Source organism: Pseudorca crassidens, chromosome 19 (assembly GCF_039906515.1).
Source record: "Pseudorca crassidens isolate mPseCra1 chromosome 19, mPseCra1.hap1, whole genome shotgun sequence".
Taxonomy (NCBI): Eukaryota; Metazoa; Chordata; class Mammalia; order Artiodactyla; family Delphinidae; genus Pseudorca; species Pseudorca crassidens.
The window spans coordinates 63,806,173-63,832,862 of NC_090314.1; the positions used below are offsets into that span (position 1 = coordinate 63,806,173).

Consider the following 26,690-nt stretch of genomic DNA (forward strand, 5'->3'; position numbering starts at 1 on the left):
AATGTTAGTTTTAGAAAATAAGTAGAAATCCACCTAGTGTGTGGACTTCATTTAGCACACAGAAGTGGCCGTGTGGGTGCCGGTCCCACACCTGCACCCCCGTAGTGATGATAGAAAGAACATTGTACAGTCGACCATCAGACTTGGACTCTAGCCACCAGGCAGCTGAACGTCTGGATCAAGTCCTTCCCCAGATGCGCAGTGAGTGACATGCAGTGATGGAGAGCCTTGCAGCACTGAGATTTATTACCTTGTTTATGTATTCAGTTCATTGCCCAGATGTCTTCTGAGCATCTGCTGTGCGTGGGCCCTGGGGGCCCACGAGTGAATAAGGCACAGTGAGTGGCCGGTTCCGGTCGCTCCATGACTTCTGCCCGGCCCAGGAGCTGTGTGCACCTGTCCCCAGCCACCAAAGCCCATTCCCAAGAAGATGGGAACCACTGGGTGGAGTCTGCACTTTAATGAGAGAGATGTGCTTTGAGCCACATCGTCACACAATTAATTAATTAGTTACAGCTGTGGTAAGTGCCCTACGCTATATTCCAGAGAGATCCATCTGGGAGAAAAAGAGCAGAGTGGCTGGACGTTTAGGCAGGAGAGAGGGGCCTGGGGGTCGTGAAGAATCTCGAGGGGCCATGGGAAGCTAGCAGAGGGCTTTAAACGGTAGGACCACGGCCAGCTTCTTGACAAGAGCAGGAATTCTAGCTTCCCCACGGCTGGATGTTGGGTAAGACAGGGACACAGGCCTGAACAGCTCACAATATTAAACAAATTTTTTAAATTAAGTTCCTCATTTATAATTCTGATTAACACAGAACATTTATAAACTACAGTCTCTGGGAAAGTGACACAGAATGCATTAGAGCGTGTCATTCTCGGCCTCTTCCTGATGAAATACGCGAGCAGCCCAAGATCAAAGGACACATGTTCCGGAGCCGTTTCATCTCTGGGCCTGATGGGGACAGGATGAGGGACCGGGTTTGTAACACGGACTGTCTGGTCCCTTTCATGTCTTTCAAGCTGCCTGGGTCTGGGCTGTGTTTCTTCATGTTTGTAATCTGGTTCTTGGGTGTTTTCCCCTCCTGGCTCACTGGCTGGGTTTGAGGCCCATCTTTGTTCCTCAGAAGGGCCCTGGTCCATCTGCCCCCAGAAACCTCATGTCATTATGTGACTTATACCAGTGTCACTGATATCAAAGTGGGGGAGGATTACAGGGCCTCGGAGATCAAAACAGAGCACATTTGGTGATAAACCAGGGGAAGTAGGCCAAGCCTTGTCCCCAGTGGGCCTTTTCCATCCTTTTGGGTGAATTATGCATGAACTGGCCTGGAGCCGCCAGCACAGGCCGTCTCCCTCCGATTACCAAAACTGGCTCCAAATAGGGAAGAAATCTTCAGGCGGCTTCCTGACCGTGGCCACAGATGGGCACGTCCTTAACCCTCATTTTTTAAAAACCATATGGAAATTGGGTCAGCACTCCACAGTCCGTAATGAAGAACGTTAAGGACTTCTGGAAATAAAGCACCTTTATGACCCTCTAGTAGAGCAGGAAGCTCTTACATGGCAATGAGAGAGAAGCTCTCACTGTTTTGAATCGTTATTGAGATTTTATCAGGCTAGGAGGCAGCAGGCTAATTTCTCAAGGCCGTTCTGGTGCCAGAAACATATTGTGTCATGAACATGTAGCTGGTCCAACGTGGTTCCCTGGGGTCAGAAGAAATGTTGCGTTCATTTTAAAGTCAGGGTACGACGTTGAAGGAGTCTCTTGTCCTAGAGATGCTGAGATCGCCTCCTTTAAACTTATTTCAAGTATTTCACTTATAAAACAAAAGATTAACTATATTTGGACCGACTATGACTTTAAAAAAAATCATGATTAAGGGGGAGAAAAAAAACCCTTCAATTAATTCCAGGTACAATTTTGAGAAAGTTCTGGGCATTCAACAATTGGATGGCTCTCAAAGATAAGTGGCAGACGTCACGTCACGAGGGATTGCAGTATCTGAGACTTGACTCGTGAATTCTGATAGAGGAAACTCTGACTCAAGCGATTCCACATTCTGGGAAATGCTCGCATTCTGTCCTGCGTGTCTGCCTTCCCCAGGGACGTGGGCTGGGCTGGGGACAGAGCCTCTGCCGAACAGCTGGCGTCATAGCTAGAGAGCCCAGGCCCCACTGCTGCAGGTGTAAACTCTTCCCCCCTCTTCCCTGCTCCCCTTCCTTCCATCCTTCCGCCATCTTACTTCCCTCTTATTTCTAGAGCCTTCAGGTTCTCCCTAGGAAATGGGTAAGGAAGGGGAACCCGTATGAGTGAAGCCGATCGCGTTGGGCACACTTAGCCCTGAACATCACGCACCTTCCCTCGCGAGCTGAGGAAGGAAGGCTTTACGGGCTCACAGAGTCTCCCAGTGCTGGCCGTTCTCTAGGCCGTGTATTCTGAGCCAGTTGGAGGACCGAGCGTGGGGAGAATAACTTAGCAAAGTGGCGAAAGTCGTGGTTTCTCACCGAGGCGGCTGCAGCTGAGTGTCTCTCACGAACGGCTGGATTATGGAAGTCAGAACGGGTGGTAAAAGGAAACAAATGGGCCTCTCTCCTTCACCGCCTCTTTCCTGCCGTCTGGGTAAACTAGTCCCAACTGGATTGCTGCTCGGGCAGGTGTCAGCCCTCCCAGGGCCGGAGGTCTGAGGAAGCCACCCGTGTAGGCAGAAGCGGTACAGCTTTTAACAGTGCGAGCAGCAGCTGGCTCGGTCTAAGCAGGACTGTTGCATTTTTTCCTTTTTCCCTGGAAGGAAGTGACAGTTGAGTGCCCTGGCACTTTGACATGGCCTATTTTCCCTGTGGGAAACTCTTAAAAATATCCATTAAGTCTGGTTTGTATATGCAACCCAAGGGCGTGCCCCTCAAACAAATATCATTATCTTCATCCGAGATAGAAGCCTTCTGGAGATGGTGGCTCTGTGCCAGCTCCTCCAGGCCACAGGTTTGGGCAGAGCTCAGCCGTGTTGAAACCCATCCTTCTCCTCCCCCGCTCGGCGTCTCAAGGCAAAACCTCACTAAGCAGATGTCTCAAGAAGTGTATCAGAGTCCCTGTTAAACCTCTGAAAGGGAAGGAAGGAAAGAAGGACAGCGGGGGGGAAGCTGCCTGTATGAAGTCCAGAAGACGAGGGCTTCTTGTAACCCTTCCTTTGCGTTCTTAACCCCATCCTGAGGTTATAAAGTAAGGGAGGGGGCTAGATTGAGATGCGGGTAGTTGTTCGAGACAGCCCAGAGCATCGAAGAAAACAGGCATTTTGGGGTAATTAAAAAATTCAGGTCAGCCAGACTGTCACGGGTCCCCTTCAGCGGCCACAGCGGTGGCTGAGAACACGGACCCGTGAACGTGTCTTCCAGAGCAGCTCGTGCTGCTTCCAGAGCCTCCGAGGAGAGGCGTGTCACCCTGTCACGTGACCGGCAGCCAGCGAAAGACGCGGAAGCAACCAGCTCTTCTTCTCCGCAGCTCGGCGAAACCTTGATGAAATGGCTAAAAGCCACAGAACCGCCCAGCCGCTCCACGCACGGCCTCTCCTCGCTGCTGCCTGCCTTCCTGAGCCCATGAAAAACCCAGCTCGCTCCCTTTCAAGGGCGTCTCCAGAAGCCGCCACCTTCAGAGAGGGAAGGGCACTGCGTCTGGTGGTGAAATAAGCGTCCAACTCCAGGCGGGAAGAAACAAAGGAGAGGCGGCGCCCAAACAGGAACATTCCGCCTTCCTGGAAGTGACCAGCGGATGGACTCGTGTTCCCGTCCGAGTGGCCAGGGCTCTGTCCCACCGCTGCCCCTGTAGCTGCAAGAGAGGCTGGCAAGGGTATTCTGTTACTCCCCAGGGTGTCATTCCAGCAAAACCCAGAGACCTGTTCGTAAGGGGAAGAAGGAAGAATGGACTTTGGTCGGGAACCTAGAGCGTCGGCAGCGGGGAGGGAATCCAGGTCCCCGGCCATGGGAGCTGAGTGCTTCTGCAGGCCGTGAGCACGCTGTCAGCAGCCCGCTGGCACAGCGACGCGCTCGTGTCCAGGCACCCGGCTGTCAGCCGTCCACAGGAAGTGTGCCCGCGTTTACTGCACCCCGAGAGCCCCGGCTTCGGCCCAGCTGCTCTCCTAATTATTCTGTGCCTGTTTGTACGGGGAACTAGACCTATCTGGCAGCTAACAAAATAGCCTTGAGGATTGGAATCCATTTGATCCCGGAGCATCTGGAAGGAGCTCGGCTGTGTAGTTCCTTGACGAAGGTGTCCCCTGGCAGTGGAGGGGGGTTAAGTCTATCTGGTCACCAGCACGGCCCTTTCAGTGACTACGTTCTAGCTCACGCATCTGCTGCTAACAAATATTAACCCTTAGTTAACCTAATGAACCCCTGTCTGCAGAGGAACTGAAAGCTCTGTAGGGAAAACTCAGGTTGATCCTGCTGTCCAAGTAAGGTGGCCCCTCTTTCCCAAAATTCTGGGTGGTGAGCTGTCCAGGCTATGAAATTGTGGGCCTGCAGGCTTCAGAAACGCACCAGCGCAGACCCAGGAGACACCTGAGTTTTCGAGGTCCACGAGCTGATGTTTTCTTTTTTTTAACATCTTTACTGGAGTATAATTGCTTTACGTTGTTGTGTTAGTTTCTGCTGTATAACAAAGTGAATCAGCTATACATATATCCCCATATCCCCTTCCTCTTGTGTCTCCCTCCCACCCTCCCTATCCCACCCCTCTAGGTGGTCACAAAGCACTGAGCTGATCTCCCTGTGCTATGCGGCTGCTTCCCACTAGCTGTCTGTTTTACATTTGGTAGCGTATATATGTCCATGCTACTCTCTCAACTTCGTCAAGCTGGCGTTTTCTTGATAATGGTTTCACAGTTCAGGTGTGTCTTTAAATATTTCTGTTAGAAACTCATCAGAATCGTGACCTTATCCATCGAGGCATTTAAAAATGTGATCATTTCTTCTCCAAGGACCTACAAACCCTATTCTCCTCCTGTGTGCTTAAAGATGTACTTTGCTCTAAATTTACTCTCGTAAAACTTGGTCCGATCAACTAAATTATACCACCTGTCTTGACCACCTAGAAGTCAGCTGGGAGGTTCATTTGTTCCACTTTGGAAATAGAAATCTTTTCATATCTGCATTAGAACCAGATTTCTTTACGAAGACTGTGGTTCTTGGGGTGAGAGTTAAGTGAAAACATTAAAAATCTATATCGATGCACTAGGAAGCACCTGTCAGGAGGACAGATACTTGTAGCTGATCTGGTGTTTGTGTTGATGTGTTTCCTTAGAAACTGTCACAGAAACCTCAGAGAATGGCAAGTAAGGGTACAAACGAATATCCCCTCTAGCTGCGTGTAGGTTCCAGATATGTTCAGGAAGATTGCATTCAAAGCAGCGTTTCGTTGTGTCAGAATAACTTCGATCCTCACGTGTGTTCGCTGCATTAAAACTTGGCGGGGATTTAAAACTAAATTCAGAGTCCATATTAAGAAAAACTTCTCTAAAAAGAGACTTAATAACAATCGTAACAATACATTGGCAGCCCGTATGAATACTGAGTTGTTCATAGTTACTTGCGTGCAAACAATGTCCATCTCCACCTGTAATCTGAGAAACAAGATTAGTAATAACAGGAAAGCTGATTACAAACAGGTATGTTCACAACCAAAATTTTAGCCCAGCAGAGCAGATCCAGTGGCCCAGAGGATGGCTCCCTTCTTTTAATCGGTGCTTAAGGGCAAAGTAACAGTATAACCAAATAATTTTAAAGTGAGTTGTAACGAGACTTGACTTACGGTCTTTCCTTAGGACCGTGGTTCTCGTTTTAATGTGCGAAACCGACATCCCTAGAAAATAAAATGCCAGAGGAACGTTTGTCAGGTGATGAGCTCCATAAGCTGGAAGGCACCGACCTTTCCCAGGAAACTGTTGGTTTGCGAGGGGCTTTAATGCTGAGGCCGAGACCGAGACCAGGAGCTCTGTTGCATGTTCAGCCGTCTCTTCCCATTTCCCGAAGGACAGACGGTAAAAGTTTTTTTCCCCATCTTGTCCTGGTGCCACATCTCGTTTCTTTGGTAAAAGAAATTGAAATGCTCCATCTTCCCACCAAAGAAACCTGCGTCTTCACTCTCAGTGGTATAAACTCACAAGTGAAATCAGCTATAAGTTCTAGAATTTTCCTAAATGGGTAACAGTGTAACTGGTATTTATTTAGTTTTCCATCCTTAAACGTATGACGTTCGCTGGATCTTTTTGCCTAAACTTGAGATTGGCTTTTTGAGAGACAGAAATATATCAAAAGGTGCCATGTCTGCTTAGAGACCCTGGAAGGTGCATTTGCAAAGCACCTTCCTTTAAAGGTGTGTCACCTGTGAAAGAGTTGGTTGGAGGCTGCAGTGGGGATTAAGTGTCACCGTTGTCATGACCTTGAGCTCCCAGGAGGTGTAAGATACGGTCTCTGATCTCTAAGAGTTTTCCATCCATAGGGAGGCATACAGGACTCATCCCTTCATTCGACAGATGCTGGCGAAGCGTCTGCTTTATGCTGGGCCCTGTTTGGGTACTCGTGGTTCAGCCATGAAGAAGGCAGCAGCGAGGTCTTCTCTAATCGTGGAATTTACATTTTGAAGACAAAGAATGAAGAGTTTAGGAACAAGTGAAAACTAAATAAGGAAAATAATTTCTGATCAAGTGGTGAGAAGAAGTAAGCTACTGAAATGCGGAGTCTCTGGGGACTCCTGGAGGTGGGAGGGGGGCTGAGCCCGAGGAATCTGGGGGACTCCTGGAGGTGGGAGGGGGGCTGAGCCCGAGGAAGGGGCGTCCATGTGGAGCCCTAGTGCCCGAGCTGGGCAGAGGGACGGCAAGTGCAAAGGCCCTGAGATGGGGACAGAGCAGCAGAGGTCCTTCGAGAGCCTGCAGGGAAGGGTGGGCGGGCTGGGTGTCAGTGGGGGGTGGGTGCATCTGGGGTGCAGCTGGCGCCTGCGAACCCCGGGCTTCTCCCCGAGCGGGGAGGCAGGCGTGAGGGCAAGCAGCGGCCCGGGGAGGGGTGGGGCCGGTAGGGCGCTGCCGCACCACTAGGCCGGGGAGCCGCTGGGTCGTTCTGAGCCGAGGAACGTGTGCCAGGCAGTGGATCACGACAAGTAACATGGTGGGAGTGGGGGACGGTGGACGGGGAGGGAGCCCTCAGAGAGCAGATGAGTGCCGCCCGGCATCGGGTGGCAGCCTTGGGGGCGTGTGCAGGGCCGGTCCAAGGGTGAGGCGCAGCCCGAGTCACAGGCCGGCTCCGGTGGCTCCCCGCAGAGCCAGAAAGCCCCTCCCCGGGTCTCTGCAGTCGGGGGCTTTTGAGGAGGAACGGGAAGGAGATCGGTGGCTTGAACGCGGTGTCCCAGGGCGGGGGTGATCTCGGGCTGTTGGCCACCTATGGCTGTTTAAATCTAAACAGATGGAAGGTAAAGGAAAAGTGAAAATTCACAGGTCCTCCGCGTCTCACGTGCTCAGCACGCAGCTAGCAGTCAGTGCGGGGGACACCGCAGCGGCTCCGCTGGGCAGCGCTGGGCCGGGCCATTGATTTGTCTGATGAGCAAGCCCTCCGTCTTCCTACACATCGTGGGAAAGTCTCCCGGGGGTGCACCTCACAAACTGCCTTCCCTGTAGAAATTTCTGTTTGTACTTCCGGACACCAAGTAGATTCTTTGTGCAGTGACGTCGGTTTGGCTGTCATATGCTGCGGGCTTGATCAAGAATTAGAAAAATTGCGTTCCGGAACGAACAGAACGTTCAGATTGCATGTACCGCAGAGGCTGAATACAATTTCCGCCTGATTTAACTTCTCTGGAGTCGCCGGTTGTGAAGGCGAGGGCCACACACAGGCTCTGAGACGTGGGTTCGTGGGCGCTGCAAGGGCAGCAGGATTCCTCTCTGCTCTCAGGTGACAATCCTCAGAAGTCATCAGACTTCCCGTCCCTGACGGCATGCTGTTCCCCTCTAGTGGAATCCGAGGGTATCTGTCTTTCTGCTCCAGCTTGGACATATTTGCAATAGCAGAGGAGATGTGACTCCAGAGATATCTGGGAATAACAGGAACCTGATAATCTGGGGATCTAGACATATTAAAGATGGAAGATGCCGTTGCCATGTATTTCTGCTTTATGATAGGCGGCTGCTTTACATTTTATCTTTTTTCCTGTTCTCACGGGAAAATAGCCTTCTGCCCTGGGTCCATTTGAGTTACTTGGGGGAAGGAAAAGTGTGGGCATGCGTACAGTGTATCAGGTTTATCCTGATACCGGAAGGGGGCTTCTTGCCCAGTTTGTTTCTCTGTCTGCCGCTGGTTCAGCGTCCAGCCCAGAGTCAGACCCATTACCTGAGCCAAAGGCCTGCGTTGAAATCCTAATTTTACCACTTTTACTAGCCATGGATCTCGCTGAAACCTTTCCCAATCCTCAGTTTCTTCATCTCTGACTGTCCACCTTTGACCCTTCCCGGCTGTTTCACAGGATAAAGGAAGTAGTAAGCTGGGTTCTGTGTGTTTATGTGAGCTCTCCCCCCCCCCCCCCCGACACCACACACACACTGTTTCTGGCAGTATCTTATTAGAAAGGATGGGTAAACAGGTACCCTGGAAATACGTTTCTGAACCCTGCATGTACAGGTAGAGCAAGGGGGTGGGGCTGTCGGGGGCTGCCTTTAAATTGGTTACAGGGACCACAGGCTGCCATCTGGTTTGGTTATATTTCCCCTTTTCTTTTAAATGTTGACTTTTTCTAAAGTCAAGCCAGTGAACAGGGGGAAAAAATCATTTTTAGAATACTAGTGATCACAGTATTTCTGTATTCTCAAATACAGAGACCATCACTTAGAGACATTTGCACAGATGTCTTTACATAGCACCCCTCCCCCTTCTGCTTGCTCCGTCTCCACCTCGTAGCCTCCCTGGAAGGGGGTGGACAGCTGGGGCGGTGGAAAGAGGAAGCACTGAATATTAGACATTGGGATAAACAACAAGGTCCTACTGTGCAGCACAATATCCTATGATAAACCATAATGGAAAAGAATATTTAAAAAAAAATGTATATATATGTATAACTGAAGTACTTTGCTGTATAGCAGAAATTAACACAACATGGTAAATCAACTATATTTCTATTAAAATCATCCAGTGTCTTAACCAAAAAAAAAAAAAAAAGACTAAATGTTCGTCAGGGCAAACCATTGCTGAATTTCTGCTTTAATTGTAACACTTAAAACGGTTTGCTGTGAGTAGAAATATTAGCATGTTCTCAGTGATATTTTTGCTAGGTATGTTTCACTTAAATAACAACAAAAAAGGTATTCAAATACCTTTCAAATACCTATTCAAATTCAAATACCTGTTCAAATTCAAATGCCTATTCAAATTCAAAGGTTTCTGCCGCACTAAGGGCAAACTTCATATGTGCCAGGGGTTTAAGATGTGGGATTGAAGAACTGAACAAGTGCTATTTTTGTCATTACCCTTCCGGCTGAGCTCCGGGAGGAGTTGCTTGGGATGCATTTAAAGTCACAGGGGGTGGAAAGTGCATTAGTGTTGCCTCCTGTTGTTTAAAAAAAAACAGAAAGGAGGGAGTACATCTGCTTGATGCGGGTGCGCGCTCCAGAACCAGCAGCACACGGCAGCCAAAGGCAGAGATGCTTGGACAGCAATGAGGGGCACTGGGCAGTGTGCTGCCGCAGGACCACACCGTGGTGCCTGTGACAGTGCTTCTCGCGGGCGAAGGTCAAGGTGGAAGAGCCACACGGTCACATCTGTACAGCTGAACCCAGTGCATCAGTGTAAAGCTAAGCGCCAGAGACTTTGTAGCAGAGGCTAGAAATAGAGATTTTTTCTTTCTTTTTTAATTTGTAAGGGGTTCTCCTGCTTTATGGCTTTAGACCAGCCATGCTTAACTGACAAATGGCTGGAGAGTTACGATCCCCCAAATGGCTGGACCTTCACTGTTTCTCAATTCCCAGTTTAAGAAAAGGAACAAAAACATGTCAATAGAAAGAACAGTAAATCCTTGAGATGAGCTGCAGTTGGAGGTAAGAAAATGTCAACCAGCATTTTGTGGCGGCTCGGCCGTCAGTGAGCAGACGGGGAAATCCTGAGTCGAGGACGAATGTCTGCACGTAACAGAAACCAAGGACAAGCCGAGAGTTACGCCTCACTCTGTTTTTCACCAAGATGCGAAACTGGTTACTTGCAAGCTTATCCAGGAGGCTCAGCAGCCGGCCAGCCCAGCCAGAATGTCTTGATCAAAAACAGACCCCTGGGGCTTCCCTGGTGGCGCAGTGGTTAAGAATCCGCCTGCCGATGCAGGGGACACGGGTTCGAGCCCCGGTCCGGGAAGATCCCACATGCCGCGGAGCAGCTAAGCCCGTGCGCCACAACTACTGAGCCTGCGCACCTAAAGCCCGTGCTTTGCAACAGGAGAAGCCACCGCGATGAGAAGCCTGTTGCCACTGCAAGGAGAAGCCCGCGCACCGCAACGAAGAGTAGCCCCCTTTCTCCACAGCTACAGAAAGCCCGCGCGCAGCAACGAAGGCCCAACACAGTCAAAGATAGGTAGATAGATAGATAAACTTATTTTTAAAAAAGATTAAAAAAAAAAAACCAGACCCCCGGCTATAATGGATGCGTAGCTTTTCATTTTACTATTTCATGTTCATCCCTTTGGCCCAAGATTTCCACTTCTGGCTTTTTTCCTGAGGAGCTGATAAGACACTTGCACCGTGTGTGCTCACAGACACCTGTTGGTAGTGTTGTTTCTAATAGTGAAATTGGAAGTAACCTCAATGTCCAGGAACTGGGGACTGATTAAATCAAATATGGTTTGGCCATATGATAAAATATCACACAGTAAAATGAGATACTGCTTGTATTTAATGACATGGAAAGATGTTGGAGATGAACTGTTTAAAAAAGGAAAAAAATCACAGACCAGCCTATTCAGTATGATTCCTAAGAAAACACGCACCTCCACACTCTCATATCTTTTTGAATGAAGCATACCCAAAAGATAAGATTTTCCTTTCTACTTTGTATTTTCTAGTCTTATTATGACAAATGCGATCTCACCTACATAACTGAGCCTGTGAGTAAACAACTGGGCATTAATAATGGGTGATTAATGTTTACCACAAGGTTATAATCAGAAAGATCACTGGGCGTCAGGAAGTAACTATATAACATAGCTCGGAGAGGATTGCCACTTTGGAAACATTTACTGGGAGTAATAAACAATCTGGGAAGGAATCAGGCATCTAGAGGAAGGAAGGATCCTGCCCACTCTGGACTGTGCAGTAAAGAAGGAGACAGGAACGCAGCCTCCGCCAGCCTGTTTTGTTTAATCAGTTGAGCAATACTAGCTGCTTGGGAATTCCGACATGATAGGGAGGCATGAAAGTCAGCTTCCTGCAAGTAATGTTACACTTTTTCGAGTCCGTGAAAAACATCTGCAGCATCCCTGGCGTATTATCCACCCACCAAAGCTTAGGTTTCACATCTGTCCCATCCCATCTCAGAGTGTCAGCCAGCGTTCCTCACGTGAACAACAGCCCAATTCTGTCTTTACTCAGTGAAACAAAGATGATGGAAGCTTGGAGATGGCTTGAATAAATACGTCTCCATTTATCCCTGATTTGTTCTCAGAGAGTCATATAAACTTGGCCATGAATTTTTTTGGGGGGGAGACAAATAACTGTTGAGGGCTGGCGAGGGTTCACATAATTAAGATGCTTCTTGGGTTCCTGTTTTGTTTTCCCTTCAGACTGGGGCATTGGAGCTAACGAAATCTCTAAGTAGCACAAATATTATTTGGTGCTTTCAAAAATGCTATAAAAGTTTATCTAATAGAGAAGCAGATGGGTGGTTGCCAGCGGTTGTGGATGAGGGGAGGGTATGGCTCTAGAGGGGTGGGTAGTACAGGGGGCTTCTTTGTGGGGCTAGAGTTCTTCTGTATCATGACCATGAATGTGATCAGTTTCATAGGAACTAACACACACACACACACACACACACACACACACACACACACGAGTGCATGTAAAAACCAGTGAAATCCGTATAATAGCATTGTACCTACGGCCATTCCTGGATTTTGACTGTGTTACTACGGTTTTGTAAGAAACCATCCTTGGAGGGAAGCTGAGTGAAGGGTTCCATGGGAACTCTCTGCAGTTTTATAGCTTGTGAGTCTAAAAATAATTCAAAACAAAAGCTTAAAACGGAAAAAAGTAACGTTCTTTTAAATGTGAGATCTTCCTGAGAAGATTGTCATTTGCAAGATTTATCATAAATCTAGTTAATTAACTCACCTGATTGAACGGACAAAGAAACGTAATATTTGAATGATTTTTTTCTCCCTCAGAGGAGTCAGGAAAAGGAAAAATGATGATATATCCTTGACACAGAAACGTTCATGAACTCCTGGGTATAAAGTATAGATAGAGAGGTAAGGAACAGATGTGGAAGGTTGGGTTATTTCCCCTGCCGTTTGCTCTGCCACCTGTGCGAGGATGACGGCGTCACCCATCGCCACATGGCCAGCAGCTCCCCACAGAGGACAGGATCTCCCCCAGGGCCAGGCTTGCCCTGTGCCCGGACCGGTGGCAGCCAGGGGCTGAGAAGTATGCCTCCTGCAGGAACAGATTTCGTTGTTCAGTTCCTACCTCTTGATTTTCTTCCCCTGATGCTGGGGTGTCCCCAGGAGTGGTGGCCTCTTAATCCCTTAGTCCCAGAATGAGCACTGCTACCCTGCAGCGCCTGACATAGAACGTGAGTGAGAAATAAAGGTTTGTTGTGGAAAGCCAATGAGATTTGGGGGTTTTTCCATCACAGCTTTGCTGCTAAGCTAGTGTGATACCTAAAAGGTAGATGGTTTATTTGACGTCACCAACGTGAAACGATCTCCAGTTGACCTTGAACCCACAGATTTCAGTTGGAAGCTCTCTGCTGCCCTCCGCCCAGTAATATAAAATGGCAGAGGACTGAGCTCCCCGCGGGTCTTTGTAGACCCTTTTATTATCCGGCTCGCTGCCCCTTCCTGGGGAGGATTTTACGCCCTTGCCCCGTTGACTTTGGCTTGGCCGTGTGTCTTGCTTTGGCCAGCGAAGTGTGAGCAGAAATGATGGGGCCATTTTCAAGTGGGAGATTTAAGAGCCATTGAGTGGTTCTGCCATTTCTCTTTTTCCTTTGCCATGAGACTGGCAGTATCCCAGGGAGGGGCTGCTCTCTCGGGTCCCAGGGTGAAGAGTGAGAAACAAATGTTTTCTGTGGTGAGCCACCGAACGTTAGGGACTTGTTAACACAGTATAACACAGCCTCTCCCACGTGAAACAGGACCTGAGCCAGACCTGGAGCCTTCACTGTTACGGACACACCACCTGGCACACAGTAGGTGTACGATAATTTTTGACGTATAAGGAAGAAATTGATAGCCAACTAGGAAATAGCTTTTTTTAAAAAAAAAAAAGTCCATTCAGCTCTTCTACACATTTTAAAAAATATATTTATTTGTTTGGCTGCGCGGGGTCTTAGTTTGCAGCCTGCGGGATCTAGCTCCCTGACCAAGGCTCGAACCCGGGCCCCTGCATTGGGAGTGTGGAGTCTTATCCACTGGACCACCAGGGAAGTCCCGGAAATACCTTTTTTTTTTTTTTTGGCTGAATAATAGTTAGGCTTTGTGGTTTCAATACTTGCATCTTTCAGGCATCTTATTTTAATATCAGAATTTCATACTAAATCATCAAAGATTCTTTTGGAATGTGAAAGCTGTCATTGATAAGATGTTTATATATGTCAAGTTTTCCGGAGATGTTAACATATAAAATTTATTACAAAGTAAGGAAATACTGGTTATATTATAGCTTTTAATTAAGATTTCAGTTTTATTGATGGCTGGTGGGACCAGATATCTGCACCGTGGTCTCATGTAGACACCTTCTCAGCAGATTGCTGGGGAAGCTACAGACAAAGCCGTTTACCACCAGATATAACAGCTGTGCCCCGAATTCCTTCACCATGTGTAGGCTCTCCCTCTAAATGGTCTCATGAACGGGGTGAAACAGAACCAAATAAATTCAGCTGGGATTCCTGGTAATTTGGATTACGTAGATAATGTATGAATTCATTTTTTTTAACTTAAATCGTTTCGATAGTGTTTAGAGCCTCCTCTCACTGTTACCTCTGAAACTAGTCAGAGGTCTATTTTACTTACATATCTATCTAGAGGAAAGCTGTTTTATTGTTCTCTATCCGAGGGTTATTTTTTAGTCTGCTTTCTATGTAAATGTCACTATGTTTTATGTTTCCCTCTGTGGCTTGCTGTTTTCATTAGACAATATATCTTGGGGATCTGTCCCTGTAGTTACAGAAAGATCTAGCTCATTTGATTTAACTGCTACAGAGTATTCCAAAATTTAAGTAAATTATGGTTTATTTGGCCTTGCTGGTAGCTATTTATATAGAATTTTTTTAAAAGACTCCGTCACTTCTCATTTAATGATTACAGCATCTTACATAGCGGGGCAAAGAACCCGTAAGGATCTTTCTGCTAGCGAAGCTGGGTTTGACGAGGTAGTCCAACTGTAAAGGTAAATGTTACTCATCAGAATAAAATGGGGTTACATTACGATCAAAAATTAACTGTCACCAGAAAGGGAAGACCCTTAGTTCTGTTTTAGAGCAGACCACATTCAACAGGACCGGTATTAGCAAAGGCAGAGCACACTTGAGCAGGCTGATTCCTGAGCCTGACAAGGGCTGTCAGAGCCTTGTTCGCTCAACACGCGATGTCCAATGTCATGATTAGAATCGTATCCAAGTTACATGAAGTCACCCTCGTCAGATGATCTGGTTTTGGTCATACTCTGATGTTAACAAAAAGTTTTAAATAGGAATTTTTAAAATCGTAGACTTTAAAAAAAAAAAAAAAACTTGTTCCCAAGAAATTTAAGGTCACAGAAATAATGCCAGGTTCACCCTCGGAGCAGTGTTTTTGGTGTTGCTTGTGTAGTCAGCACGGGGGTGACGTTTAGACCCAAGCTTGGCTTACAAGTGTGCTTCATGGGAACACATCAGATGGTGAAACAGGGACCTTTCCTGGTACGTGGAGGGAGCAGCGTGAAGGAGCCACACTGCTCAGGGCGGCTGAGGAAATCGCACCCCGGGCTTCAGTGAAAGGCAGTCTTTTCCAGAAACTCCTAAAGCCTGAACCCCAGCCCTCAGGGACAGCGGTTTCCGTCCTCCCTCTATGGGAAAGGTGCAGGGCGTTTCAGAGACACTCACGTTCAGGTGGAAAATTCAAGCCCGGATGGCCTCTGGCCAGAAGCCTGCCGTTCTTTTCACTCATCCAATTACAAGGGCATTTGAAGGGATGTCTATTCAAATATAAACATCCTCGTCAAAGAGCATCATCGAGCGCCCGCCTCCTGGGGTATGAGGGTTTGAACTCCTCTAGAGGTTTCACATTGCATGTTGCTGGATGCGTCTCCATCATGGAAGCCTGCAATTTAAACCGCATCTAGAAGACGCCTTCTAGATGCTTACAGACGATACAAGAAGATGTCTAGGAAATGGAAGGCCCATGAGCATCAAAATATTGTGCACTGCAGACCCATGGGTTTATTACTCTGAACGTGTTACAAAATGATGGTGATGGTGCTGAAGGACTTTGAAAAGTCCTGGTAGAAATGCTGAAATATGTTTCCAATTAAGTTGCTGTGTTATAAAATTAAGGTAGGAAAAGCAGGCTAGCAGATGCTTCCAGTAGGACTTGAAATGTTCACGTGTTATTTTTTTCCTAAGCGGTCTAGATTTAGATTTGTGGGTTAGAGTTCATTTGTGCCTATGAAAATTGGTTTAGTCAAAAACTTGTTTTTCTCCCCCAAACATGTAGACGACAGAGACGTCTGAGCTGAGTGTTTCCCGCTTTCGTTATAGCGTAATGTCAGGCTTGTGACATATGACAGCAGGTTTCATACTCCTCTTAATGAGAGGTTGCCAATGCCTAGAGAAGTAAAGAGTAAGATTTGCACCTATTGCACTAAATGAGAAAATGTTACCAACTTGGTAGTAGTGCAGATTTGGTATGAAGACCAGCCATGTCACTGTGGTACCAGGTGCAGCCGGACTTACCCTAACTTATATGCGGGATACCTATCGTGAATCCCCAGGTGAGCAGGGATGGAAGTGTGCTTTGTTAAAGATTCGGAGGTCCCCTTCACACATGTGTAGGGGGTTCACCGTGTATGAGACAAAATGCCTTTAGGCGACGCTAAGGCAGATTTCTGCCTCCAGGTGGCTTTGTGGCCCCAGAGGAACCTAATATGTTTGTTTCTTTTCCCTCCGTGCTTCAGTTTCCAGGAAGCCCAGAGATAACGCGAAAACTTACTTGCCAGCCTTGGTTCTGGTCCAGCTGCAAATTCCGCAGTGTGCTTTAGGAAATCTCTTTAAAGCCCTCGGCGCCTGTCCTCTGGCGGGGGCTGGGGGGTTGGTGGTAAATGGTGAGAAGATGGAGGGGGAGGAAGGTAGAGGAATAACTGTCTGCATGAGTGGCAGGTAAGAGAAATAAAACACTCTGGAAGGCCAGAGCAAAGAATGAAAGCGCGCCTGGTCCCGGCATCTGGGGCGGCTTCCTGGCAGGACGAAGCAGCCTTCGCTGTTGCTTTTTAAGGTGTTTTCGGCAGATGGGGTGTTGGCAGAAAATGGTTAGACCAGGAGTAGGGAACACCCAAAACAAGGTGAGAGGGGCCAGGGTGCTACCTGGGGCTTCCCCAGCGGAAGGGTTGGACATCGAGGTTTATAGATGTCAGAAAGACCCCTCGGGTCCCGTCCATCAAACGCTGCTTCTCACTCCCCGAGGGCGAGTGACACTCGGGCACCTCAGGCTCAGCTCCTCTGCGCGCACCTCCCTGGCCACACGGAGCCTCTTGGGGACGCCACGGCAGGCACTGTTTGTGTGATTCACTCAGCAGCTGTGGGGAAGCCCATCTTGGAGCCCGCAGGGCACAGCTCCTGCCTTGGGGTCCTGTCTTTCCATCCGGGTTACCAGCATCACCTGGAAGCCATGGCTGACACACCTTTCACTGTCCCAGGCCCCGTGGCTGGTCCTACACTTCGGGGGATCCCTCAGTTGGCCTGTGCCTCGAAATGCTTTTGTTTTGAAAAACTGATCAGAACGTTTTAGAAACAGCACATGCTTCCTACGCTTAGAGAAGAGCAATCTGATTCTACTTTTCAGATCAGTCTTGAGACTCGTTCTCCCAGGACCCCTTCCCATGAGATCCAGTGAGTTACATATTTGATGAACCAACGACAGATGCACTTTTGACTTAATGTGTCCTGTTTGACTTAATGGTATTTACCCAGCAAATATTACTGTATTCCGTATTCAGTAAACAGAGCGTTTAATTCGTAAGTTGTACAATAAAAGTCCATGCCTGGGAATTCTGCACGTGAGACCTGGTGACGCTCCCAAGCCTGCCGTTTAGTTCACGTCTCTGCAGCAGTGTCCGTGTCCCGGTTTTGCTGACATACCGTGGTCGCTCATGTAAGATGTTATCAGTGGGGGAAGCAGGGTGAGGAGTGCATGGACGGTCTGTACTTTTCTTGCAGATTCTTGTGAGTCTTCGATTATTGCAAAATAAAACATGAAAAGTTGGTTGTTTTCTTTTTAAAAGCAAGACAGGATCAAAGAGATCATCTATTCCAGTTGTTTTCAAATTTTTTCTTTTAGCAGCAGTCTCCCTCTCCCACCCTCATCCCACAGGACATCCCGACTCCTCTGTCGGGCTCCCCAAAATCCCACGGGGAAGGTCCCGATCCAACCAGCACCCTCGGGGTCCAGATGAGGAAGTTGGGGCCCAAAGAAGTTACTGGCTATTGATGGAAAATCAGAGATCCGGGAAGTTTGATTTTTAGAGCAGTCGCTCTCTGCAAATCTCCACTAAGTCACAGCCCTTCAGCTGACACTGGCTTCTCTTGTCAGACGAGGTGAGATCAGACCAGGAAGAGCATCCGTGCTCCTGAGTTCATTTCTGCGCCGCAGGAGGTGGTCGCGGCCACTCGCCGTGATGCCCGGGCAGGTTGGATGGGCAGGTTGTCTCACAGGCGCTGCCCTGGAGGGCGAGTCCAGGGCAGAGCGGAAGGACTCAGGGCCACAGAGTTCTGTGCCTTCTTGCCAACGTGGCCTCCCCTCCAGCCGCCTGTGGGCACTGGAGCCCGTTAGCTTTCTTCTCCCTCCCCTTGTGAGCCCAGGTCCCTGAAGTGTTGCTGAGAAACCTTTGACACCTCGGAGTTTATGGCGATGGCGTTATTGTTGGAAGTAATCTTCTCTTGCCTTCATCCAGGGGTCTTTCAGGTTGCAAAGCCCCTTCTCACATGTCCCCTCACCCTCACCCCCCGGCTAGGACACTGGCAGACTAGGTTCATTTCTGCTTTGTAAATAAATGGCTGCTGAGCTTGTATCAAGGTGGGGTCAGAACACAGGTCTCCAGAACCGTGGTGAAGGCTTTATTATAGGAGAGATGATGGTTTTCATAACGCTTCCGCACGCAGGGATGGTCCGCAGGCAGGTGGGTGTTTGTGTTGTTATTGCCGTTGTTATCGTAGGCACCGTCCTTGGCACAGTTCTAGGGTGTAAAGACTCCCAGAACCTGGTCCTTCTCCAGCCACATCCAGGGGGGGCAGCTCTCTCCTGTACCTCCAAAGGTGAGAGCCTGAAGATGCCACATGGGCTTGGATGAGCAAGCCTTAGGTCCTCCTGAAAAGTGAAGCAGGTTCCCCGTGTGCCACGTCAACAGAGATCGATGTGACAGCCCACTGGCAGGACAGCTGCCCTGGGACCGCCTCGTGCGCCCAGGCTCCGGGGGCTGTGTGGGAGCTGCCACGCTGGATTTATTTCACGCCGATGGTTGATGCTGTCCTCCTGCAGGGAAAACAGGCTGTCCTTCCCCCTGGCCTCCTTTTTGCCCTCCACATGGTAGGACACAACCTTTACTATCTGCATTGGGAACTTTTAATTGGTACTGACACCAGCGTGTGCCCTTGACATTTTGCCCAGCATCCTGGGATATTGGGGAAATTGGTGGAAGGCTAAGCCCACACTTCAGACCACGTTCACAGCTGCTACTGGCTGGAAAAGTTACCTCCCAAGGAAGGTGTGGATTTTTCTCACCCCAAGAGACATTTCCGAAGTAAACCAGTGACCTGTGTCAGTCATGTACACACGGGCACCTGGCACCCATTAAGCACTTACGAAGTATTTGTGGAGGAACCTTCTGAAGCAGTGGTTCTCTGTCTCGTGCACCTGCCAGCGTTAGGCTCACCTGCAGGGCGTGTTGAGGCCTCCTCCACCGAGTCTGATTCAGTTGGTCTGGGGAGGGGCTAAACGATTTCATTTCTAACAAGTTTCAGGTGGTGCTAGTGCCGTGTAGGGACGATACTGTGGAAGCCACGGTCCTAGAGCAGAGATCGGCGGACTTTCTGTAAGGGCCAGTTAGCCTTTTAGCCTTCGTGGGCCTGCAGGTTCTGTCACTCAGTTCTGCCATTGTAGCCACCGGAAATACGTAAATGAACGAGCACGGCTGTGTCCCGTAAAACTTTATTTACAAGAAACAGGTGGTGTTCTCATTTCAAAAACAAATTGTGTTGCAAATATGAAAAATGTTTTAAAGGTGTTAGGAGAGCCTCATTCTGGGTGGATTTCTGAAAGCTCTCGGATGGGAACCAGTGTTAAAGCCTCAGCTACGGGTCAGATCCCATCTCTGATGTTCACTGGCCGCAAGACTTTGAAGAACACTACCATCTCTGCAGAATGAGGAGGAGGATGATAATAATAATAATAATAATACAGTGACAGATTGGAGGAATGCTAACATTTATCCAGTTTACGTGAGCGTTTGACTTACTATTCTTCATACTATTTTAATCTGCATGATTAAAATATTCCAGAATTTAAAAATTTTTATCTTTAGAAAGTAGTCAAAAGAATTCATTGGTCGGTATGTGTCTTAGATTTTAGGTTCCAGTGTCACCCAAAAGGTCAGTTATCTTATGAAGTCACGATCACCTTTGGAATTCCCTCACATCACCAGCACCCAGGCTCTTAGAAAGTCAGAAGCCAAGCATATCTTTCTTTGAGTATCTTTGCATTGGAGAAGCCCCAGAGTAAAGGACACATCAAGGACACCCCAGGCTTCCCTTGTCTGTAGTGGAGCTCGTGGTTTCTCCTCCCCATAACCCTGCTCCCCTGGCATCTTCCTTCATTCAGACAGTGGTACCTGCTCGGGCCACAGAGAATGGTTTGGGAGGAGGAATCGAATGAGGAAGGGTTCTGATGTGACATGTTGAGGATGAAATTGGTTTACAGCTCAAATAGGATGTGTTGATCCTTCAGCTCAGTGCTCTGCTTTACGTATTAATAAACAGAGGCGCGGGAAGCAGAGGGGCTACTGCTTTACGTGGGTTTTCCCTTCTCAGCACCTCACTAAGATTGACTTGTTTTGTCTTTATATCAACCACATAAGACAAGTCCTGTTAATTTCCCGGTGTGTAGATGGGGCAGAAAGGATGAGTAATTTGCCCACGGTCATGCCTCTGGGAAGGAAGGGAAGTGGGATTTGAGCACAGGCAGTGTGACCGCAGAGTCCGTGCTCTGTCATTACTGCTGTGTGCTAGATGGGATTTTTGCTTCCTTGTCTATAATCTATCTGTAGGTTGAGGAGCAAAACGCTACTTGGAAAAAGGCTGCCTAGTTGTCCCTTCAGTCATCTGCGTGGTGCTAGAGGAGATGAATTGCCACGGGGGCTAGGGGAGGGGGCTTCCGGGCCTTTCCAGTGTTCATCTGATTACACTGAAGTTTCCCTCTGCAAGTGCATATGACGCTTTGGAAATGGTGCAGAAGCAGGAAGACGTCCCCGTGGGTTTGGGTGCATATCTGGTCTTAGAGTATATTCCTGGAAGCCTCGCCCTAAAGGAAATGGCCCAAAGTCTGCTGAATGGCTCCAGGGTCACTCAGCTCAGCTTCACGGATACACCCTGATTTTGTGCCTGCTACAGCCCACGCTGGGCCCTGGGGATGCGGCAGGACCGCGGTGTCTGAACCGCTCTGCTCACTCTCGGGCACCTTGATGGCTCTGGGTCCAGAAGTGGTAGCTGTGGGAGAAACCCCGCTGTGTGCGGATTACACCCCGGAAAGAGAGGGAACGTGGGCATCCGGTGCCCAGCCCGGAACAGGCAGCCTCTTAAAAGCCCATCGTGTGACCTCAGACCACGGTGCACACACAGTGGCGCCTGGAGCCTTGCTGCGGAGACGGGAAGGGCGGGCCTGGTCCCCGGGTGCGGTCTCCCCGTGACTGATGCAGTGTGCTGCTTCTCCCCTCAGGACCCCAGGAGCAAGCACAAATTCAAGATCCACACCTATGGAAGCCCCACCTTCTGCGACCACTGTGGGTCGCTGCTGTACGGACTCATCCACCAGGGGATGAAGTGTGACAGTAAGTAAGTTTTCTTTTCTTGGTGGGTGCTGAGGCTCTGCGGCGTGCGGCTGGGGTTGACAGGGCCCTTCAAGAGTTAGTGACTCTTCAGCTCGTCCGTAGAATTCGTTCAGATACGGACTCTACCGAGAAAGTAGAGGATCTCTCCGCTGTCGAAGTTGTGGTTTATTAAACTGCTTAACTGCCTGGTTATGAGCCCTAACCCCAGAAGCACCCGGTTTAATGAGGTTGCTGCTGCCCCAGTCCTCCGTGGCGGAGATCTGCAGTCACTGTCGCACGCAGGCCTGTCAAACCCCACAGCGAGTGGCGTGTGTCCCCACCTCCAGATTCCACATTTGGGTTGGCTTCAAGATGAGCTGAGCGTTCGTACTCATTATCTTCCTGGGTCTCTGATTAGTGGGTGGACTGTGGAAAAATCCAGTAGGCTCTCGTTAGCGCTGAAACCACAGCAAGAATAAAAACGGGGAGGGCATCTTACTTTAGAAGCTCACTTGGCCTGTGTGTTTCTGGACAGATCAGATTCCTACCAGGCCAGTTAGAGATGAAACCCCCGAAGACCTCCGTCCTCTCCCCTTCCCCTTTCTGCTCTGTGTGTATCACCACCAAACACCAGGAGGAAAGAAAAACATCTTTTTCTTTCTGTGGAAACTCTTTGCTCTGATCATTGTCATGTAGTGAGATTCCCCAGGCTATTTATTTGTTTCAATAAAATTTTATTCTTAGGACATGAAAAGGTACTTACTGAGCCTGTTTTTTTCTAGTAGAAGGGGAAGGGTTATGGGAATATAAGATGTGTCATTCGTTAATGATGGCTTTTAGGGCCCAGAGCCTCATCTGTGTGTCCCGACACGGAGCAAAGACATACGTATGTCGTCTTCCCTCGGTATCCGAGGGGGCTCGGTTCCAGGACCCTCCACGGACGCTCAGCGCCCACAGTCAGTGGATATGGGGGTGTGGATTGGGTTGGGGGGGGCAGCTGTGGAATTGTTGGAAAGAAATCGTGTCTGAGTGGACCTGTGCAGTTCAGACCCGTGTCACTCAAGGGCCAACTGCACATAAACGTCAAGCTCTGTGAACTTTATGGAGTAGACGGGTAGCTTCTCAGAGCGCAGGGCTGCTTCACGGAAGCTTCGCGATCAGCAAGGCCGGCGGCTTCCTGCATTTCGGGAAACGCTAGGATTCCAAAGACACTGTTTTCAGAGGCTCTGCAAGGGTGGATTCTAAGTGCACTTGTAAATACACTTTTAATTATTTTAAAACTTGGAACAAAAGTGAATCCTCAGCTGTGTTAGGCACTCAGCCTCGGCGAGTTGAAGGTGACCTTGCAGACGGGGCCCTCCCGTTTCTCCTGCTACATCCGCTGCAGAGTCAGCCGGGATCGTGAAGCGTGCCCTTAAAGAAGGGCACCAGCTGCCCGTCCTCTTCTGGGTGAACCAGGATTTGGGGATGCTGTCCAACTTTAACACGAGACAGAAATAAATGCATCGCTGAGGCTGAACTGAGTCTTCGCCTGGCACCGCTAGGCGGTGAAAAGTTCTGTTCGCATCAGAGGCCTTTCTCGGTTATCCAGGAATGTCTTTATAGTAAATAAGTGGTATAGATTTGAATTTATTAACTAAGCGTATGCTAATGAAATGACACTCATCTGGTTTGTAGATTAGGATCCTGCTTAATAACATTTTAGTTGTAAAATGGGTTCTGTTAGTAAAAGTTTTGAAAACCACTGACCTAAACCAGTGTGTTTTGTTTTGAGCTCTTTGCCTTGGAGTCCTAGGGTTTCTGGGGCGGCTGCCTGCGCTCCTTCCTGGGGGCTGCAGGAAAATAAGCAGATGGGTGCCGGGACCCAGACCACCCCGCAGCCAGAGCCACTTCCGCAGAGAAGAACCCTCTTCCTCTGCCCTTACACACAGTAGGTTATGATGCTGTAGACACTTCTGCTCGGTGGAAAGAAAGTCAGCAACCACTTGTGCAGGCCTCTTTGTCTGCGGAGTAGGAAAGGGAGTGGGAAAGCCAATGAGCTTCCCAGGATGTACGATACAAGCCGCGGACGGTAGCGCCGAGACAAAGATACAGCCCAGGGCCCTTTCACCTCCCACGCCCTCCCTGAGGTCCACGTCCTTTCCAGAGGCCTGGCATTTATTCCCTTAAGTTGCACGTTCTGCCCAAGTTTGAACACGTGATTTGGTCAATGCGGGTCATAGCACAACTTTTCAAGAGGCTTTGTATTGGCCGAAGCAGGGTACGTGGTTTTGAACGGTTCCCTTTGGGAATGAATCCACGTTAATCGTGCTTCCCTCGTTGTGTCCCTTTTCCTGCTCTCGGTGTGTAATAACCGTAGCTGAGATCCGTTGTCCATGATGCTGCTTGCTGTGTAGTTCACCACGTTAGAATTAGCCACTGAAGAGGAAAGGGGCGTGGAGGCTCAGAAGAGCCTTGTAGCACCCCCTGCAGGATTCACAAGCGTCCCAGGGCCGCCCCTCCTTCTGGAAGCCTGAAGGTACAGGGCCAGTAGAGCTGAAACACCTACACAGTCTTCTGTTTGTGCTCAGTGCACCGGACTCTCTTCAGGGTTCCTTTAGTCCATTACAGTAAGACTGATCTTTTTTTAATCCTCCCCCCCAACCCCCACCCCCGTCTGGCCCACGTAATGTCAGCTGGTGAGAAATGGCTTATGCCAGGCGTGTATTTGTTTTACTCAGAATAATTTTTAAATATCTGAAGACAGGTTTAACATATCAAGCACAGGTTCTTTTAAAAACAACAACAAACAAAAGCAATGCACTTAAGCCTCCTTGGAAATACGGTTTACTGAGGAAAGGAACATTTTCTGAATTTCCTTTACTCAACCCTGCAAATTCTCAGAAAGGCATAAGAAATTCTTGGCAGAAAGAGTCGTCTGTTTAAAATGTGCGTGCTCTTTGCCTCTGTGTACGTAAATAGTAATTAGTCTGCGCTCTACATGCATTTACCTGTGTGGATTTTGTGTGCTGTTATGTATTGGAAGCGTTCACAGAAGACAGGGGGGTGTCTTGCTTCAGTTAAGACTGAACAAGTATGGATCGAGTATTCTAAGGACACTGTCGCTGTCATGCAGCCTGTGCTGTAAGGGACATCTGCTAACAGTTCTTTATGTCACAAAAGCATTACAGCAGAGTATCGAGTCAGAGGGTGGCTCATTTTCACTTCTGTTCATGCAGCCAAAACACCGAGGGAGGGGTGTTTCCAGGCCACGCGCCCAGCCTCACCCTTTGCTTTCTTGACTCGCAGCCTGTGATATGAACGTGCACAAGCAGTGCGTGATAAACGTCCCCAGCCTCTGCGGGATGGACCACACGGAGAAGAGGGGCCGGATCTACCTGAAGGCCGAGGTCACCGAGGAAAAGCTCCACGTCACAGGTAAGGCAACCTCGGATGGGTGTGAGGCGTGTGGTGCTCCGTGGGCTTCGGATCAAGGGCAGGCCAAGACCCGGGCTGCTCGGACGCAGAGCCACGGGGTCTCATGAACACGCCTCCCGAATCCCCAAATGCCAGCGTCAGTCGGGGTCACCACGGCCGTGCGGAAGAAGTGTTCTGCAGCAGGGCCAGCGGATTGTCCCCCTGGTGACGGGCACACCAGAAGCCACTAAGCAAGATGCCCCGGGTGAAGGTGGAACCCGGGCGAGGGCAGGCGAGGGCTGACCCAGGTGTTTAAGGGCGTCGCGCTGTGATGACCTGATGGGCCCGCCTCGAGTATTTACGCCTCCTCTGAGTTGGGTGCGGTGCTGAGAAATCCATACAGATGAATTTATCTGCTTCTCACAACTAGATCATTAGCCTCATTTTCCAGAAGAGGAAACCGGGGCGCAGAGAAATGGGAGCCCTGCAGTGTCACATAGTAACAGACCCTGTGCTTCTAACCATCACCCCACCTGCACCTCACAGACAAGACGGCTGAGGCACCAGAACTCCATGTCCCCAGGCCAGGCGCCCTCCTCGGGGCCGTGTCAGGGTGCGCATGTCACAGCACAGCTTTTCCTTCGGTTTCCCACCAAATCCACGCTCAGCCGGGGGTCCTCAAGGTGACGCCCTCTGTGCTGCGTATGGTTTAAGGCTCAGGTGGCAGCCTCGTTTCCTTGCTCTGGAGGCCTCTCGGGTACCACCCGCACTGTACGCTCCCTTCTCCTGGACCAGGACATTTATTCTCATCAGATCAGCAAACATACTGTGTTCCCATTTGTATTTAAAAGTGGAAAAACTGACTTAATTTTCTTTGTTATAGGAAAAAAAGACGTGAAGGGTCTGTTTAAGGAAGAAGCGGGCGTGGGGTGGGGGAGGAGTCCCAGAGAAAGCTCGCTTTCGGGAACATCCTCACATTTTTTTTCTTTGGAAAACAATCCAGTGTTCTACCCAGTGCTGTCCTGTCAGGTAAGAATTCAGGGAACATCAAACAGGGTTTTGAGGTGTTGCGAGGAGAGGGTCCACACACTCTGTGGCTGGTAACCTGATGAAACGAACCACACACGGCTAGTGGTCAGAATGGGACTGTGCATAAAATCCCCACCACAGACACAGGACCCCTGGTGCCTTTGTGTTTCAGAGAAGTTCCTTGAGTTTCTCAAAACCATCCTGCCTGCCCCCTTGCGCTTGGGGCTGCGGTTCTCGCCTGCGTTCCCTTCGATTGGACGGATGCTGCACCGTCACAGCCCCAGGCTTATTTCTCTCTCTTTTTTGCTAAGGCTCCCTCATTGTCAAAGTCTCGTCCTGGGGGCAGGGAGCGTGCAGTTTCAGAGAAAATTACCGTAAAGCAGAGACTGAGTAAGTGGTGAGGGGTCGCAGCAGAACGCCTGTTGACTGAACGGCTCTGTGCTTCTCCCCGGCTTTACAGCGACCCACGGGCATGGCGACGTGGTGGACACACAGGGGACAGTTGGAGCTCAGCCGGGAGGGTCCCAGCTCCCTGAGGGCTGGACTGCCTGGCAGGGATTTCAGCGTTCAGCTCGCACTCCTTTGCTTCTGAGTACAAAACAGACTGTGCGTGCTAGACCGGCCCGTGCCTTCTCCATGTGGCGCTGCCTGAGTGTTCCAGGCTCTTCTGTGAGCCTCAAGAGCCTTGCAGGTGTGAAACTGCACAGAGGGGCACAGATGCGCCGTCTGGGGTGGCACACGGTAAGAGGGAAAGACCCACCTTGCAGG

The 26,690-nt window shown here is 49.3% G+C and overlaps 1 protein-coding gene across 4 annotated transcripts in view; it reads left to right on the plus strand.

Annotated features, from left to right (window-relative positions):
* The window catches only part of PRKCA (protein kinase C alpha), a 365,590-nt gene that overhangs the window by 240,209 nt on the left and 98,691 nt on the right, over positions 1-26,690 (plus strand). For all 4 annotated transcript variants that reach the window (XM_067717472.1, XM_067717473.1, XM_067717475.1 and 1 more), the window contains 2 exons: positions 21,407-21,518; positions 24,786-24,914. In XM_067717472.1, the coding sequence (XP_067573573.1) occupies positions 21,407-21,518; positions 24,786-24,914 (241 nt within the window). The remainder of the gene's footprint in view (positions 1-21,406; positions 21,519-24,785; positions 24,915-26,690) is intronic.